General features: G+C 43.0%; 1 protein-coding gene across 4 annotated transcripts in view; it reads right to left on the bottom strand.

Annotated features, from left to right (window-relative positions):
* The window catches only part of TSHR (thyroid stimulating hormone receptor), a 119837-nt gene that overhangs the window by 53168 nt on the left and 48502 nt on the right, over positions 1–18167 (bottom strand). For all 4 annotated transcript variants that reach the window (XM_053290602.1, XM_053290681.1, XM_053290776.1 and 1 more), the window contains 3 exons: positions 17969–18040; positions 17003–17077; positions 5059–5133 (listed from right to left, as the gene is read on the bottom strand). In XM_053290602.1, the coding sequence (XP_053146577.1) occupies positions 5059–5133; positions 17003–17077; positions 17969–18040 (222 nt within the window). The remainder of the gene's footprint in view (positions 1–5058; positions 5134–17002; positions 17078–17968; positions 18041–18167) is intronic.

Here is an 18167-nt window from a genome sequence, read left to right on the forward strand (position 1 = left end):
TTATGGGATCTGTGTGTGGTTTGGGAGTTGTACAGCCAGAGAAAGAACACTGCTGTCCAAGGTTGTTAAGACTGCGGAGAAAATAATTGGGTGTACTCTTCCTACCTTAGATCAAATTTATGCCACTAGGTGTTATAATAAAGCTGTAGAGATAGCGCAGGATCCCACGCACCCTGGAAATGATCTTTTTCAGCTTCTGCCTTCGAGAAGGAGGTATAGGGTCTTAAAGACCAGGACCAGCCGCTTGAGGAGTAGCTTTTACCCAAAAGCGGTCACAGCTTTGAACGCAGCAAAACACAGCTTCTGAGGGGTTTTTTGTATTTAGTTTTTAGAGTTTTTAAGTGGGTTTTTAGTGGGTTGATGGGAGGGGGGTGTATGGGTATATGTTTAGATTATTCTTGTTAGGTCCTGTAGTAGTGATTGTAGATTCTTTTCAATCTCGTTGTTCTGCACAGGACAATGACAATAAAGATCTATCTATCTATCTATCTAAGTGGCTTGTTTCATGGCAGAAAATTACAAAAACTTCTGAAACAAATATTCATTCATTCATTCATAAATGTACTTATGTTCAAGTTGTTTCGCAACCCAGAAGGTCTGAGTCAGAACTGTGAAGCATGTGTTGTGCTTTTATTTTTCTTGTGTGTGAACTGCTCTCCAATAACTTGCAGGAATCTGGCCAACATGTGAATGCAGCACCTCCATTCCAGAGGAGATGTGTGTTAAAGGGCTTTAAAAGCCTCATGTGAAAAGCCTCCTGGAATCAAACTTTACTGAATTTGCTCAGAATTCTGAGAAAACAAACATAGGCTCACCTTGCATGGTTGAAAGTCTCCTTTGTTAATCTGCAGCGAGGGGGCCATTTTAATAATTAGCGTTGCTAGTGTGTTCTAGGCATTAAAAGTAGCACAAATATATAGTACTCAATGTATATCACTATATATTTTGAAGTGTGTGTGTGTGTATTCAGTGAAATGTATTTCCAGGCAGCATACTTATTTTGAAATATCAGACTTAAATCCTTGGGGGCCTGGGGTGTGTGGAGGCCCTGGACTTTGAGGGGCTGGGGACCCATTTTAAAATCTCATCTTGGCCCATTTCAACCTTGCTATGCCCCTGGCGGAACAGATACATATGTATTGATCACGACACATGGGTTTCTGCACAACACCTGCACTGAAGAAATTCCCATGTAGAAAATGTGTCTCTTGTAAATTGACCCTGAATTTTCCACCGATGACTGGGATATCTGAGAGTTAGAGTCAATAATAAAAGAACAGCACACTGCTTGTGACAGGAAGGGGCAAATTACAATGATTTCTTAGTCTGGCAGGGGCTGGTTTTGGCCCTGGCAGAACTTGGCTGTCTGCTCCTGTTGCAAATTCCTCTGTCTAGTGTGGCAAACCAATGTATCCTCCTCCCTCCTGGTGTCAAAGTAAGCACTAGTGTGGTGAATGCACATATATCCCATCATGAGCCAACAGTCATTACAAGACAAAGGCTGGCAGGAATCATTCACTGGTTTATAGAAACCACCACCCACTCACCCCCGCCACCACCTTCTTCTTCCTCTATTTTGCTAGTGCTATTTGGGCAGGTGATCCTCTAGGACAAAGTTATGTTTTTTAAAAAAGAATGAGATGAGACAGAGAAAATGACACTTGGAATCCTCACATAACACCTGACTGTTGTTCTAAATCTTTTACAGAGATGGCTCATGTTTTCAGGTTTTGATCAACAACCATGTCTAGATGGTACAGTGTTCCTTTTAACAGGGATTTCCAGATATTGTTGACTACAAGTCCTATCATTCCTGTTTGGACATGGGCGCAATTTCAGTGCTTGCCCTAGGCACTATTTTCCCTAGATATGCCTCTGCCTGTGAATGAACCTCGGTGTGTGCACATCTCTAGACACCAGCAACAACCACTGAGGAGATATTATGCTGGGGGTGGATAGGGTCAGTTGCTCTACCCCTGCTAAATTGGAGAGCCACCACTTGAAAAGGTGCCTCTTTGCTCAGTTAGCAGCGATAACTGCTAACTGTACCTACAAGATCCTATGAAAAACAGTCATCTCCAAAAGTCTGTTATTGAAACATATACAGTTTTACAAATCAATACTAAAAAGTTTTAAAGATACCCCAAATATTGATTAGCACATCCACTTGCATGTACCTTCAGCTGAATTATACTCTGCCTGGTTCTTTCCTCAGAGCAAGGCCTTATCACCCTAATTCGCTTTGAATTTTTTCATGTATGTAAATGACACATTTATTGGATGTGTCAATCAAAGTTATTACACAAAAAGGATAGGGATGCCAATTGATGGGGAAAAAAACATCCTCATCTGCTCTTGTGCCTGTAACAGCACTTTGCCCTGCTTCTATTCCTGATGAAAATTTTTTTTTCATGGCATGAAAAATTTAATTTACTTTTCCCTGCATATCTTATGTATTATTATGTATGTATATGAATTGATGCCTGACTTTTCTTTATTCACATATACTCAAGTAAAAATTCTTAAAACAAAGAATATAAAACAGCACATCAAACTACCTATACAACCATTATAAAATCAGTAATAAAAACAGAAGTAAAGAAAACACATTTAGAAGGCGTATCTTAAAAATGCCCACTGAACAAAACGCCCATCTAAATTGAATGCCCATCTAAAACCCGGCAATGAAGGAGTTTCATCAACTGTCCCTCTCAAGAGGCCACTCCATCATCCAGATGCCACACCATAAAGGCCCTGACATCCAGACTAGTGTTGAGTTAGTGCAATGAACACAGATGTACCCACACAAGATGGTCACGGAGCTGAGTAGATGCTCAAAGTGGCTCATTCCCCCGCCAAATGGGCAAAGAGGCACTTTTGAAAGTGGTGCCTCTCTTATGACCTGTCCCCTTAGCTAAGCAGGGTCTGCCCTGGTTGCATTTGAATGGGAGACCACATGTGAGTACTGTAAGATATTCCCTTCAGGGGATGCAGCCACTCTGGAAAAAGCAGAGGGTTCCAAGTTCCCTTCCTGGCTTCTCCAAGACAGGGCTGAGAGAGATTCCTGCCTGCAACCTTGGAGAAGCTGCTGCCAGTCTGTGTAGACAATACTGAGCTAGACAGACCAATGGTCTGACTCAGTATATGGCAACTTCCTATGCAACCACAGCACAGTATCCCTTCAGTGGCTGTTGCTGGTATCCATCTTATGTTTCTTTTTAGATTGTGAACCCTTATGTATTATTTATTTTTCTGTGTAAACCGCTTTGAGAACTTTGGTTGAAGAGAGGTATATAAATATTGGTAGTAGTAGTATTTAATTTATTTGTGTAAACTACTTTGAGCACTTTTGTTGTATATAAATATTTGAAGTAGTAATCAGGCAGTGATCTGCTTGTGCAACAAGGACAGCAGGTAGCTGTGCATTATTCCCTCAAATATATATGGATGGATGAAGAGGTTTCACAGCAGGAGGTGCACCACAGACTGCAGAAGTGCACTCTGTTGCATCATCACAAAACTAGTCTAGAATGCCTGCTCCCCACTTAATGGAACTCGAAAGGGCAACATATTTGTACTAGTGCATTCTCACTCATACCCACCCAACATAGGGACACAGGAAGCTGCCATATACTGAGTCAGACCATTGGTCCATCTAGCTCAGTATTGTCTACACAGACTGACAGCGGCTTCTCCAAGGTTGCAGGCAGGAATCTCTCTCAGCCCTATCTTGGAGATGCCAGAGGGGGAACTTGGAACCTTCTGCTCTTCCCAGAGTGGCTCCATCCCCTAAGGGGGAATATCTTACTGTGCTCACACTTCTAGTCTTCCATTCATATGCAGCCAGGGCAGACTCTGCTTTGCTAAGGGGACAAGTCACGCTTCCTACCACAAGACCAGCTCTCCGTCTGGCAATGGAAGGGGCACATACTTCTGGCAATGAAGGGGGAGCAAATTACACATTGTATCCAACCTGCTGCTGGCTCTGGCATGCCTGCTTTCCTCCAAATTTCAGCCACAGGGAAGCTCAATACAGATCAGGACCATAGTGAGGGTAAAGAAAGTCCCCATCCCACACCATGCTGTGGTCCTAATTCAGACTGAACTATTGTGGAGTGGGGGGACTCAAGTACTCCAGGGCCGATAACATGGTTGATATAATGTGCAGCTTGGCTCAGAGAAGCAGGCTCTGCCAGGACCTTGCATTCCAGACTAGTTTTGCGCTAGTGCAGGACAGCACAAGTTCAGCCCTCCAGCTGTTATTGGACTACAACTCCCATCACCCTCATCCACAGTAGCCAATAGTCAGGGATGATGGGAGTTGCAGTTCAACATCTACAGGAAGCCGAAGTTGTGCTAGTGCAACTTGTACAACCTGAGGCACACCTACTGCTGTGAAATCTCTTCCTCAACCCATATGTATTGCACGGAATGATGCAAAACTGTTCTTTATCCTTGTTGTGCAAGCACAAGAGGACTGGGAGTGCACGCGCTTGAGCAACTTTGAGATCCACTCAGCTTAGGCTGCCAACTGTCCTGCACTACGCGCGACATCCCTGATTTCAGGGACGAAATGTTGGTCCCTATAGGGACAGCATTTGTCCCGCATTTTGGTGGCGAGGTAAGCAGCGGCAGTGTAAAATGCTTGCAGTGGGGGGCATTTTATTCCCTTTGCTATGTACACTATTTTGAGAAGTTTTTTGGTTGAAAAGTGGTATAACCTGAATAGGTTTTAAATCATAACAATGCTGGCGTTATTCAATAGCATATAATTCAATGATATATACGTCATTGATACTCAGGCTCTTGATTGCCACTGCATACACATCCCCCCTCAAAAAAACATTTGTCCCCCATTCTGGCAATGAAATGTTGGCAACCCTGACTCAGCTACATGTGCTTCTTGTGAGCATCTCCGTTCATTGCACTAGCATAGTTCGTCTGAATGTCAGCCACTGTGATTAAGGAAGCACTCAGGAAAAAAAGAAACAGCAACTTTGCAGCAGCCCAAATTCCATTAGCATAACAATTCCCAAAGATTTTGTTCCAAGTACTTACAGAGATTTGAGCAGTGGGAGGTTCACAAAGGCTTGAGGATCTATGTAACCCAGGTTTCTGGCGTTTCGAACTTCTCTGTTCAAATATAAACGCATCCACCAAAAAAGAAGAGAATTAATATTCTTGTTCACCTCAAAATGAATGCACACAGAAATATCAGCCATGTGATTCTGAGAAAGATAAATCCTCTCTCATTAATGTGGCCTATTAGCACATAAAAAGATGTGGTCCAAGTAATGCATAACAAACTGACCTCACTCAAAGAGAAAATGGACTGCTTTTTGTGTAGTATGACAGTATTATTATTGGATTAGATTTGGTTCTGGATCCTAAAATAGTTATTCAATAAAGGAGGAACAAAACACTGAGTTGCTTGGCCCTGCTTGCTTGATCAGATATTGAGGCAAGAATCAGTTCTTTAAACGACTTACAGTCAGATACAAAAACATCCAATCATGATAGAAAGGAGTTTACAAGGTTATGACGACCAAAAAATGTGAAAAATGTTTTAGTTATGAATATGGAGTCAGGAGGAAGGAACATAAAATTAACTAACACTGAAAACTAAAGAACGTTTCTCTCACATATCTGAAGTGCCAGGTAGCTGAAATCCTTCTGGCCTGCCTGGACAATGAAAAGCCTGCAAATTTGCCTATGTGTATGTATTAGCTCAGGTCTCTCAGGGCTGGTTCATGCAGCCAGGAGCCTCCCTGGGAACACACAGGCCACTGCTGGGCTGATGGCCTGGACAGGATCACATAGAATTGCTGGCTATATGAAATGGAGCCTTCATTTCTTCTTTCTGGAATTGCCATGATTGTGCTAATCAAGTTGGCCATATGTACAGCCAGGGGTGGAGGGAGGCCAGCAGTGGCCCGAGTTCTGCCGCTGTTGTCCCCCCCACCCCCAGCCCCATGCCCTGCATCTGATGTCAGACGCAAAGAGCATTTAGCCACATACGCTGACGTCAGATGCAGGGGCATGATTTAGCTCCCAAACAGGGCCGCACTGAGTTAGATGAGCCAGTTCATTGAATTTGAATTCACTCTGCCTGCCTCTCTGGCCATGCTGCAAATGCAACGCTGGCTGATCTAACTCCCAAACAGGGCCGCACGACCGCGTTTGGAAGCAAAATCATGCCCCTGCATCTGACATCAGACGCGGAGGCGTCAGGCACGGCCCCTGAGAAACAGCAGCCCGGGTTCTTTGAACCTGTCCGCTCAATGGTGGCTCTGCCCCTGTGTACAGCCCTCAAGTCAAGATGGTTGTCCATGCAATCAGTTCATCTCTTCATACATTATGGCCATGTGATGGGCTAATGCATGGAGAGATGAAATAGGAGCATGCCAGCTAGCCATGCCCCTTGCTTCAGCATGCTCTAATGTAACAACCCTGTCACTTTCTGCATTCACTACTTGTCTGCAGAGGCAAGTACTAGGTTTTGGGAGAATTCATCCCCATATTCTAGAACCCTGAGCAGTCATAGTTCTAGAAAACAGGGAGAAACTCTCCCAACCCTCTGCACTTGCCTTTGCAGAAAGCTCAGAAGGATTGGAATGTCGTGGCCTCAGAACATGTTGATGTGGGGGCATGATTTGCTGGTGATATAACCCAGGACTCCAATTCCCATAAAACTACATTTAACACAGGACAACACTACATACAGGCCCAAGGCCTGAACCTAAGCACAACCATTTCGTGACCAAATATTGAACTCTAGTTACCTTTAGAATATAGTTGGGCCTACAGGCCCTCCCTTCACTTCCTTCCTTCACACCAGAGCTGTCTCTGAACCTTTAGAACAGGGATTCTCAAACTTGGGTCCTCAGGTGTTATTGGACTTCAACTCCCATAATCCCCAACCAAAGGCCACTGAGGCTGGGGATTATGGGAGTTGAAGTCCAATAACACCTGAGGACCCAAGTTTGAGAATTCTTGCTTTAGAATGTAAAGTAGAATTGCTAGTTTCACTCCTCCAAGCAGGCACATCTTAGCCTTGGAAGATAACAATGTACAGAGGCCCTATGAGGCCCCAGCATTTTCCAATAACAAACCAGTTGACACTTGGGCGAGATAAGGCCAAAGAACTAAACAAAAGGGGCAGAACAAACTGTGAATTACAGAGTTCTGGAGACTGTTGTATGTCAATGCTGTGTCAATTGCTTGATGTTTTGATGCATATGGAGATTGATCTACGTATGCAATTGCTAAAGTGTCTTCTTTCAATATACTGCTATGTCATAGATATGTAGAACAAAGAACTTAGAAATGTATAAATAGTTACTTGAAACTCTGTAGAACTTGCATTTGATTTGGGCGTTGTATCGCCCCTCTTGCCTTTCTTGCTGCAGCAGTAAAATCTTTTTCACTTTTCCCTGTGTGGCATCAATTATTGGCATCGATACCACCCAAAGAACCGGATTTTCGGTATATCAGTGGCGTGCTCGCATTCCACTCCTCCATGCATTGTTCCTCCACTGAGCCATGACTAATGAAGAGGGCTAGAATCTCCATAAAATCCCAGCCTTTGATTACCAGATGCCAGGGATGAGCATTAGGGGATGGCTTGTTACTAAGATGTGTGTTTGGGGGCTCCCAGCAGCACCCAGGCATGATTTGGAACTACAGGCTTGTAGTTTCCATTTTGGACTCTCTGAACTCATGGGATTGTGAGCTCACCATTTGCTTATATGAGCTAACTCACAAGGGTATGTCACCTGGCAGAAAGCATGGAGAAAGGTAACTCCAGGTCAAGCCTAAATCGTGACTGAAAGAGGACTATTCCTCATGCTCTTCTCTCTGATTGCAGAACAGATAAGGAAGCCAAAGTAGACATGAGTTAATTAAGTGCTATTCTTCTAACAGGAATAGCCAAATATTCCCCTCCATGTTGGCACATCGGATTAGCTTTGGAGCTTATCTCCTTCTCAGGAAGGAACAGATCAGGTGTAACAGGCTCATCTCTAACAGAGGCGATAATGGTCTTCCATAATCCAGGTCTTCCTGGCCATGAGATAAGCACTAACGCATCCATTCACTCCATCACACACAGGTTTCTCAAACCTATTCACTTCATTGTGCTTTTAAAGCACACCCACTGAAGACTGAACAGGATATAAAATGTATTATTTTGTCAATCACAGATGTCACCCTTTCAGCAGAAAGGTGTGGTCAACATTTGGCCCCAGAGCAAGATGTTGCCTATTTCTGTCCTCGAGACCACCAAGCAGTGTGTCTCTTCTCTGGATTCATCCATTGTGTGTGCATGTGTCTGGGCACCAGCTATACCATCTTGCTGTGCCTTGGCTACTGCGCTCGTACCATCTTTTGCCTCTGGATTGGCCCTGTCTCCACGCCCAATCTGTGTAGCATGCTTGGCTACCTCAAGAACCTGGTTTAAAACCAGACCCCCTTTGGACTTTTCTTGTTCCCCGACCCGCAAGTGGCACATGAGCCTCTGCTGTTGTATCCTGCTTCCCTGATCGTCCCTGAAAAGAGATCGTCCCCGATCGTCCCTAAGCTTTGGCCGAGCATAAACCAGTGGAAGGAACTAGGTATACTAATGTCTGCTCTGAAATATCTTTGTTCCCCTTTCTTCCTGCTCTCTAAAGTCTAAAGCTGTTCTCTAAGGCCTTTTCTCTGGTCAGCCATGAGTGGATTTAATTCAGATCTCAAGCTTAAATGCCTCTTTGTAAGTTTCAATTTAGTACTATTGATATTATTAGCCTGGTTAGTTTTGTTAGTGTTGCTTGTTAATTAAAATTTCCTTTCTGTACCCCAAAACCCTATATAAAGCTGATTGTATTTGACTTCAACTCTCTGCCAGTCATTTCCAAGACAAAAGCTTTGCATAAATTTATTCTGGAATGAGCTGCTCACTTTAAGATATGTTGGTTCGCCACACAAGCTCAAATGATAGTCACATGTGGTTTTCCAAGGCCCCAAGAACAGTTTCATTAACAGGCTCTCTTTACAATACTTTCCTTGTGGCTTTTCCTGGCTGTCCACGGTTTGAGGGGAATTTTGGACTAGATGGATATGTCCTTTCTGCACAGTATTTGCTTGACACAAGAGCAAATGCAAATGTTCCCACCCTTCTATGAGCAATACATCCCCAGTGGGTCAGTTTGAACACTACAGTGTTCTCACAGCCTGGCCATACATGGTGTGCCATGAGAGCGCACATCCTTCCCCCCACCCCTTCCACTGCTGTTCCTTTATCACTTGTGGGAATGGTTTGGATGAACCAGCAACCTAAAACATGGCCCAAACACTAGTCCAGGGCTGCTCAGCTTCGGCCCTCCTGCAGATGTTGGCCTACAATTCCCATAATCCCTGGCTATTGGTCACTGTGATTGAGGATTATGGGAGTTGTAGCTCAAAAACAGCTGAGGGGTCTAAGTTGAGCAGGCCTGCACTAGTCAAATCAGCATTTGTAGCACATGTAGAAACTGAATAATTTGATTAAGGAATGCACTGAGAAGATGTCAGGATGTGTGTGCTCTTGGAGCGTTCCTCATGTGTCCAGTTAAGTGGGGGAGAAATATTGCCTGAACTAGCCCATAAAATCTTTCAAAGTAGTTAAAATACACAACTTGCCCCTGGTGGCGCAGTGGTAAAACTGCCGCCCTGTAACCAGAAGGTTACAAGTTCGATCCTGACCAGGGGCTCAAGGTTGACTCAGCCTTCCATCCTTCCGAGGTCGGTAAAATGAGTACCCAGAATGTTGGGGGCAATATGCTAAATCATTGTAAAGCGCTTAGAGAGCTCTGGCTATAAAGCGGTATATAAATGTAAGTGCTATTGCTATTGCTAACTTGTACTTGTATCTGGCAGTGGCTGCTTTGCAGGATTGGAGCCCAGGAGTGATTCAGCAGTCCCTGTTTTCCATCTGCCCAGGGTGGTAATCTCTGGGCCTATAAAGGGACGCTGCCAGTAGCTTCAGCCTGTAAGAAGCCCTGCAGCAGAGAGAGAGCCCACCTGCTTCCCAGATGGCCCCCAGGGTGAGAGACTGGTGTTTGCTGTCTGTTGCTACTGCTGTTGAGTGCCTGCCTACAGAAGAGGAAGAGGGTTGAGACCATCTGCCTCTCCTAACAGCAATGATCTGAGGAATTATGAAGGCAATTCAGGTTTCTAAACAGTTTCCTCCTCAAATAATAATAATTATTATTATTTTTACATTTATATCCCACTCTTCCTCCAAGGAGCCCAGAGCGGTGTACTACATACTTAAGTTTCTCTTTCACAACAACCCTGTGAAGTAGGTTAGGCTGAGAGAGAAGTGACTGGCCCAGAGTCACCCAGCTAGTATCATGGCTGAATGGGGATTTGAACTTGGGTCTCCCCGGTCCTACTCCAGCACTCTAACCACTACACCACGCTGTCTCCGATTATAAAAATTATAAAAAGCTGCCATCTTTCCAACTATCTGGCATGCACAGTCAAACTTTTTAAACTTTTCCCAATCAAGGTTAAGATTGAATGTCTTAGGTATTAACCAACTAAATGTTATGAAACGTCTATGCGTTCTTTGGGTTCAAATTTCTGTTTAGTAGTATTGGATTGGCTCTAGAGCAGTATGAGTAGTGTTCCCAGCATGCAGCAGGGCTTTCCTAACTCTTCTTCCTCACTGCAGTTCTCTGCGCCCCTGAAAACGTACTCTTGAGGGCTGCGGAACCCCTCCATTACAGCATGAGATAAGATGTAGGAGGTTGCAGTAGAAGAGTAGAACTGGCATAAATCGATGTGAGCAGAAATGCCTTCCCAGTTGCACAAGTCACCTTTGAAAGAAACCCAATACCTAGCAGGAAACTGGGTTAAGCTAATATTATGCAGCTTTCTCTTGGAAATTTGCCCATCAATAGCATTAGCTCATTATTGCTCTCCTGTGTTCAGATGATATAGTTTTTCCTCAACAGCAGGTACATCTTAATCGAAATTAACCACATCAACATATAACACAGTTCACTGTGCTGTTTATTATAAAGCAGCCAGTGAAAGATTTACATCTAACAAGGAGTTAGGAAATTTAGAGGGAGAAAGAACATCTAGTTCTTCAATAGAATATTGCATCAAAGAAAATATCAGACAGCAGATTAGAGTGCTGTGGAATAGAATACTCATTCAGTGTTGCTATTTTTAATAGTCTGCTTATAAAAATTTAAAAAGTAAATGCTTGTTTTCATGAAAATTGGAGTCATAGTTGATGGTTAAGAAAGAAGAAATGACTTTGTTTAAGATGGTTAAGAAAGAAGGATGACTTAGAAATGCTAGGGAACCACCAAGTATGAACACATATATCCATATGGGAAGCAGAATACAGGAATCAATAAGGGTCCAATTCACACAAGAAATTGAGTTGGCAGTTTTAAAGTGATAAGCTTATCTCTTAACAAACTTGATTTCATTATAGCAGAGTGGATCTACAATTGTCCATGACAGTTCATCCACAATATTTAATTCATAAAACTAACCAAATTCATAATACTTCTACTTAGGAACACAGGAAGCTGCCATATACTGAGTCAGACCATAGGTCCATCTAGCTCAATATTGTCTAAACAGACTGGCAGTGGCTTTTCCAAGGTTGTAGGCAGGAATCTCTCTCAGCCCTATCTTGGAGATGCCAGGGAGGGAACTTGGAACCTAGATGATCTTCCCAGAGCGGCTCCATCCCCTCAGGGGAATATCTTACAGCCCTCACACATCAAGTCTTCCATTCATATGCAACCAGGGCAGACCCTGCTTAGCTAAGGGCACAAGTCATGCTTGCTACCATAAGACCAGCTCTCCTCTCCTTTATTATTACTTATCCTCTCTAATAAAAGCCTTGGTGTCCGTCCGTGGACGGACACCAAGGCGTGTGTTCGTGCCTCCCTGGCCAGTTCTGGGCATGCGCGGAGCGCATGCCCAGAACTGACTGTGGGAGACAAGACCACCAGCACCCGGCGGCCATGTTGGGCGGCCAGAAGCGGCCGCCCTGAAGAAGCCGGGTAAGCGGCGGCGGGGGAAACTGGCTGAGGCAGTGGCGAAGCCGCCGCCTTGGCCAGAGGACGCGGCGCGGCCGAGGCGGCGGTGGAGCCATGGCTGAGGCCTGGCCACGCCGCTGAAGCTGGGCGGGGGGAAGAGGCGGCGGGGGAAGCCGGCCGAGGTGGTGGCAGAGCCAGGCGGGGGGGGGGGGAATTTGGGGCCCTTGCCCGGCCGGGGAGACTGGCCGCGGCATGGAGGCTGCAAACGGCGGCGACAGTTGGTGGTTGCGGCGCCAGACGCGGAGGCAAGTCGTGTGGTGGGGGGAGTTGCTAGCGCCCGTTATTTCAACGGGCCTGAAAACACTAGTTGTGTAATAATTATAAGGGCTGGTTAAATCATGAAGGCAGCCATCACACAATCTCCTTGGATCTGCACAGCACTGCACTCATCCTGATGACTGAAATGTTGAACTGCTGAAACTGAAGTGGCTATTTATACACTATAGCCAGTTTTCACAAACAGTTCCATCATGCAAGTGCAGCCTAGCCTTGATCTTAACAGCAGCCCTCCTAACGGCAGGAGTCTCACCAGTTGGATTGTTCCCAGAGAGGGAGTGAACATCATGAGGAAGGGATGGCATGTTTCATTGCTCCAAATGAAGGAACAATAGGGGAGGAGACTGCAAAGGTGCCCAACGTGTTTTGAGTGTTTTAACTCAGCCTCAGGGGCAACTCTGATTCGGTTCTTTCAAAGAGAAACCAAAACTGTTGTTTTATAACTGCTTCCCTTGTAGATTTAACTAAGACTTGATTCAGAAGCAATTGCATTTTTCTTCTCCTTTCCTTCCATTTTCTTTCTGACTCCACTGCGCCCCGCCCCCGCCCGCCCCCCGCCAAACAACACTCTACAGGATCCCTACCAGGACAAACCTCCAAACAACAAAACATAAAAGATTACTAGATGGAATGCAACACATCCGTCCCCTTTATAACAACCCAAACATAATTTATTTAAAATTTAGTGACAAAGTCTTGATGTCTTTTAGGTGGTCTCCTGTCATGCACACTTTTTCTAAGTGTTGGCACAGGAGTTCTTTGAGATTTTTCTTTTGGTACTGAGGATTGTCCATCACTTATGTCAGCATCATCTGTGAGGTCAAAACTGGAGGCAAGATCAAATTCCTCTTCAGTTCGTCTCTCAAGATCAGTCTCCCTTCCCTTGTCATAGTATGCATGCTGGAAAGTATCAAACTGTTGAATGAAAGAACTGTTCAATTTTTTTCCATCATCCAAAATGACAGAATCCCTTGGATTTTGATTATTTGTTTTGGTCCAGAATATTTGGAACATCTCTTTCTCACTTTATAAGGCAACCATACTTGAATGAAGTCCCCCACCTGAAATGTTCTCTGTTTCACACCCTGTTTCAATTCACATATAATTTATATTTGTATTGCTTCTCCCTTACTCAAGCACAAATCTCTGCATCTACAGGGTGAAATGGCATGGAAAGCACTATTGGCTGTAGCCATTGGGTAAGTATGGTGGTAGCTTTACATCCTCTCAGCAGTTCAAAAGGTCATTTTGCTGCAGTAGACTGAGGAGTAGTTCAATAAACAAACAGAGTTTAACAGATTGCCTCTTTCCAGAGTTGTTGCATAGTAGTCAGTTGTAAACTTTCCTTCACTAACCAGTTCTTCTTTCCACTAAGCCATTCCTTTGGGGGTGGTACAAGGAAATAGTGTTGTGTTTTATCCCAAAGTTATGCAAGTATTGCTCAATTTCAAATGAGGTAAGTTTGAAGGCCAAGTTGAAGACAGATAATCTTGCAGATAATTTTTCGATGTGGTCGCTAAGAGGCGATACTGACTTGATGGCACTTCAATCAATCAAGCTGTGTCCCATTGTCAGCCACTAGTTATTTAGGAAGACCTTCTCTTGCAAAAACTGCCGCCATGAACTGGATTACTACAAACATTGTTTGTAGTAATGTTGTCAACAAATGAAACTTCTGGCCACCTAATATCTAAGGTTTACATTCAGTAAGCATTTGATCAGCACTGAGGTTCACTTTCTATTCAGTAGACATGATCACTCTATGAGTGGATGAAGTTATTTGCACAATCGCTACTCTTTTATCCTCTTCTTCTTGGATCTCCCCTTAGCCTGGAAGTGGAAGTTGAGATAACAATCTGCAGTTGTATTCTGAAGACCTGGAAGATATTCTACCTGGAAATCAAAGTCCATAAGTCTGGTGATCCATTTGGCTATTCTTTGGGTTGCTTGACTTAATCCCAGAGTAGTAAATAAAGCAGATAAGGATTTATAGTCTGACCGTAAAATGAATTTTCTGTCCCACAAGTAAGTCCTAAAATGCCTCACCTCCCAGAAATATGCTAGAGCTTATTTTTCAATGACAAAATACATCTTCTCTGATGCAGTAAGCACTTTGGAAGCAAAGGCAACTGTAACTTCCCTGTCCCCTTTTTCACACCTGGTTTTTAGTACACATCTCCTCCAGAATGGAGATGTGTATTCACATATCAGACAAATTTACCCTGAAGTCCCTGCAAGCTATCAAGGAGCACTTCACCCACAATTCGGGGTTTTCATTGTGCATTAGAGTGTAGCCCAATTTAGATCTGGGGTAAAAAAAATCCACTGTTTGCATCTTTTTGTGGGGGGCAACTTTGAACTCACAGTAAAGCCTTGTAGAAAACCCATGGTAAAGCCTGCTTGAGGATCCAGGTATCGCATTTGCTTTCATCTGAATTCTATGATGTAGACTAAACAGCTTGGAATTCAGGAGGTTGGTTTTGGGGTACCAAAGAGAGTGATTTGGCATAGTGAAGAGCATTTTCCACCCTCCTAGCCATCTCTATAACTTTATCAAAATAATAATGATAATTATTATTATTATTATTTATTTGATTTGTATACCGCCCTTCCAAAATGGCTCAGGGCGGTTTACAATTAAAACAGACCACTAAAACAGTAAAGAGCTAAAACAAATTTAAAACAATATAACAATTAATGATTTAAAAGCATTTTAAAACAATAATTAAACAATTACAGTTATTAAAATCCCAAAATCGGGTTTTTAATTTTAAAATAAACCAGATATTAAAACCCCCAAAATTTAGGAAGCTGAGAAAGCTTGGGTGAAAAGATGGGTTTTCAGGTGTTTTTTGAAAATTGCCAGAGATGGGGAGGATCATATCTCAGCAGGGAGCCCATTCCACAATCTTGGGGCAGCAACCGAGAAGGCCCATCTCTGTGTAGCCACCAAACGAGTTGGCAGTAACTGGAGACGGACCTCCTCAGAAGACCTCAATGGGCGGTGGGGCTGTGTTTTTACACAGTTTAGAGCAGTCTGTTTTCATAATAATATGATCATTTCATCAGAAAAGCTGGTGAACACACAGGTTACACTTAAGGCACACAATGCTGTGAAATACTGATTGATAGATTCAGCAGGCAGTTGGGATCTAGAATAGAATTTGTAATGTTCAGCAATCCCATTCATAGTAGAGTTGAAATGTCCATCTAGGCTTGAAGAGCAGCTTCATAAGGGTTGGTGTCTCTTTCCAAGTTGGTAGGAAAGGGCAAATTAGTAAATATTCTTTGGCCTTCAGGGCCCAGGCAGTGAAGCAATATAGCCTTCTGCTTTGCTGGAGTGAAATCAGGGGTCTATATAGTGAGAAGGTAATTGCAGAAATAGGACCTGCAATATTTCCAGGGAAGAAAAGGTTCTCCTGGGGTGGACAATGAAAAAAGGTGGTAGTGGGATTTGAGCCATGCTGCCGTCAGTGCCCAATGAACAATGGAGTTCAGGACTGATAAGTAAAAAGTACCTTCAAGGGTTGTGCAAGTCAGGAAGCTGGATAGACAATCAGCAGCAACAATAGTAGAATGCAGCCATTCAGGAATGTAATGTAATGAAAGGAAAATGCAGGAACTTTCACACGCTTTGCAGGCTTACACACATTGCTGGATTACATTTTTATAAATTTAATATATATAATGATATAAATATATCATTAGTCACAATTGCTGAACGAGCATTTTGAAATGGTTCAGACTCAAAGGCCAGAGCAACCTGACTCCTAACTGTCTTGGACCAACTAACCTGCAACTACTGAATCTCAACTACAGCATCAAATTTCTCCACTAATTCCAAAAAAGGTTGCCTTTCAAATGAATTTAAACATAGAACTCCTGGTAAGTTATCACCATCTGGGTGACTCACAATTCTAAATTGCTTCAAGAAGTTTAATAAAATTCCTTGAGACCATCATATAACCAATAGTCAACATTTTTGACCCAACCCAGCATGCAGATTCTCCTGGAAAATCATCATGAACAGCACCATTTAAAAAAATGTAAACCTAATCTTGCCATAGCTTGCCTGCATAATTTCTAACCTTGTCTTTAAAATGTTGTGTAACGTGGAGGGGGAACACCCTAAGTATCAGGTGGGCATTTTTAAACTTTTGAAACAGGAATCTATCGTTTATACTCATTCTCATGCTAAAGTCTCCAGCAATTACGGTATAGGCTTGGGGGAAAGAGCTCTGTAAATTAGACACATAATTTCCAAGTCTAACCCAGTCTTCTTTAGTTTCTCCATTGAACCAGGAGGTGGAATATAAACATTTACCAGCAATAGAATGGCAGCGTGAAACTGAATTGCAACTGCCATAGTCAAATGATCACAAGTTGGTGACTCATTAATCAAAGCGTGGAGTGCAATAGAGGCTAACAAACCCAGACCCCCATAATCTACCCTTCACCACACCTGCAACAGTATTGAGAGAGGAGTAAAATCATCTAACTGGAGGTGCCTGTGAGAAGTAGAATGAAAGCAGAAGAAAATGAGAGAAGACTTAAGATAAAACACAAAGAATCACAGAACTGAATATTTAATATGTTTCAAGATGCTCATATTCTTCAAGGATTTATTTTCATCTACTTACATATGAGTGAGTTTGTTTAAATGGTTGAAAGAGTAAGCACCCAGCATCTGCAGCATTGCATCTATGGTGATAAAGCTACATAAGAAAAATAAAAGTGAAGGATAGTTATACACAAAGGCAGATAGCAAATTATTAGCTGGGTTCATTGCTTCACTGTTAGTCTTCCTCAGTTCTTTCACTGTGTTTTCACTGAGGGCTGTGTGACCCTCAGGGACAAGGCAATTCTGGAGGTAGAGCAGATCATCAAAATTTGCTCCCCTGTACTGCTCAGCCCATTATTCTATTCTACCTTCAAGTAGGAAAAATCTAGGGCAGGCAAGTAAAATCGCTCAACTGAAGAGTTTCCCATTGTCTAAGGATTGCTTCATTATGTGAATCTTCATTGTATACATAAGTCAGTGTATGGGGTTAAAGTCTAGGGTACATAATTAAAAGCCCTCAGCTGACCTCCACATAAAGAAAGAAGACTCCATTGCTCAGATAAAGTGTGCTCTTTTATACACGTTGCTACTGAAAATGCCAGACATTCTGTTGGCAATACATGTTCTGCCTTCACTTTCAAAGCACTGATATTTGTTTTCTTGGTAATTAAACAGCAAAAGGCTTTCCAAGTGGCAACTGAGCACCAGATGGTCATCTTGATGAATAGACTAGTGACATGGACAAAGCGTGCTGCGTAGAAATTAAAGGAGAGGCTGAGGTGGTGAGATCCAAATGAGTTAAAGTCATTTGGTAGCATACAGGATACAAATTAAACAGTACAAAATTAAATAATACAAAACTATTAGCCAGCATGGCCAAGGGACTGCTGGAGACTAGGACTGACCAACATGCAATGAAATTCTCCATCACTATACAAATCTTCCTCTTCCAGCATCCAGTACTGAGCAAATGGACCAATAATCTGACCATCTGAAGCATTCCCATTTTATTACAAACTGCAAATATGGTAGGAGGGGAACTTACATCTTGGAGATGTTGGGGAGATTGGAGAATGCTCCATGAGGGATTATTTTCAGTTGAGTTTCTATAAATCTCCTGTAGAAACAAAATTTCATCCATTACTATTCTTCCAAGAGAACTATACCATTAAAACTATTTTAAAAAATATTTCTTAAACCAGAGTGGAACAGTGGTAGCTTTGGAAAAAGTTGATTTCATGGGA

Source organism: Hemicordylus capensis, chromosome 1 (genome assembly GCF_027244095.1).
Source record: "Hemicordylus capensis ecotype Gifberg chromosome 1, rHemCap1.1.pri, whole genome shotgun sequence".
Taxonomy (NCBI): Eukaryota; Metazoa; Chordata; class Lepidosauria; order Squamata; family Cordylidae; genus Hemicordylus; species Hemicordylus capensis.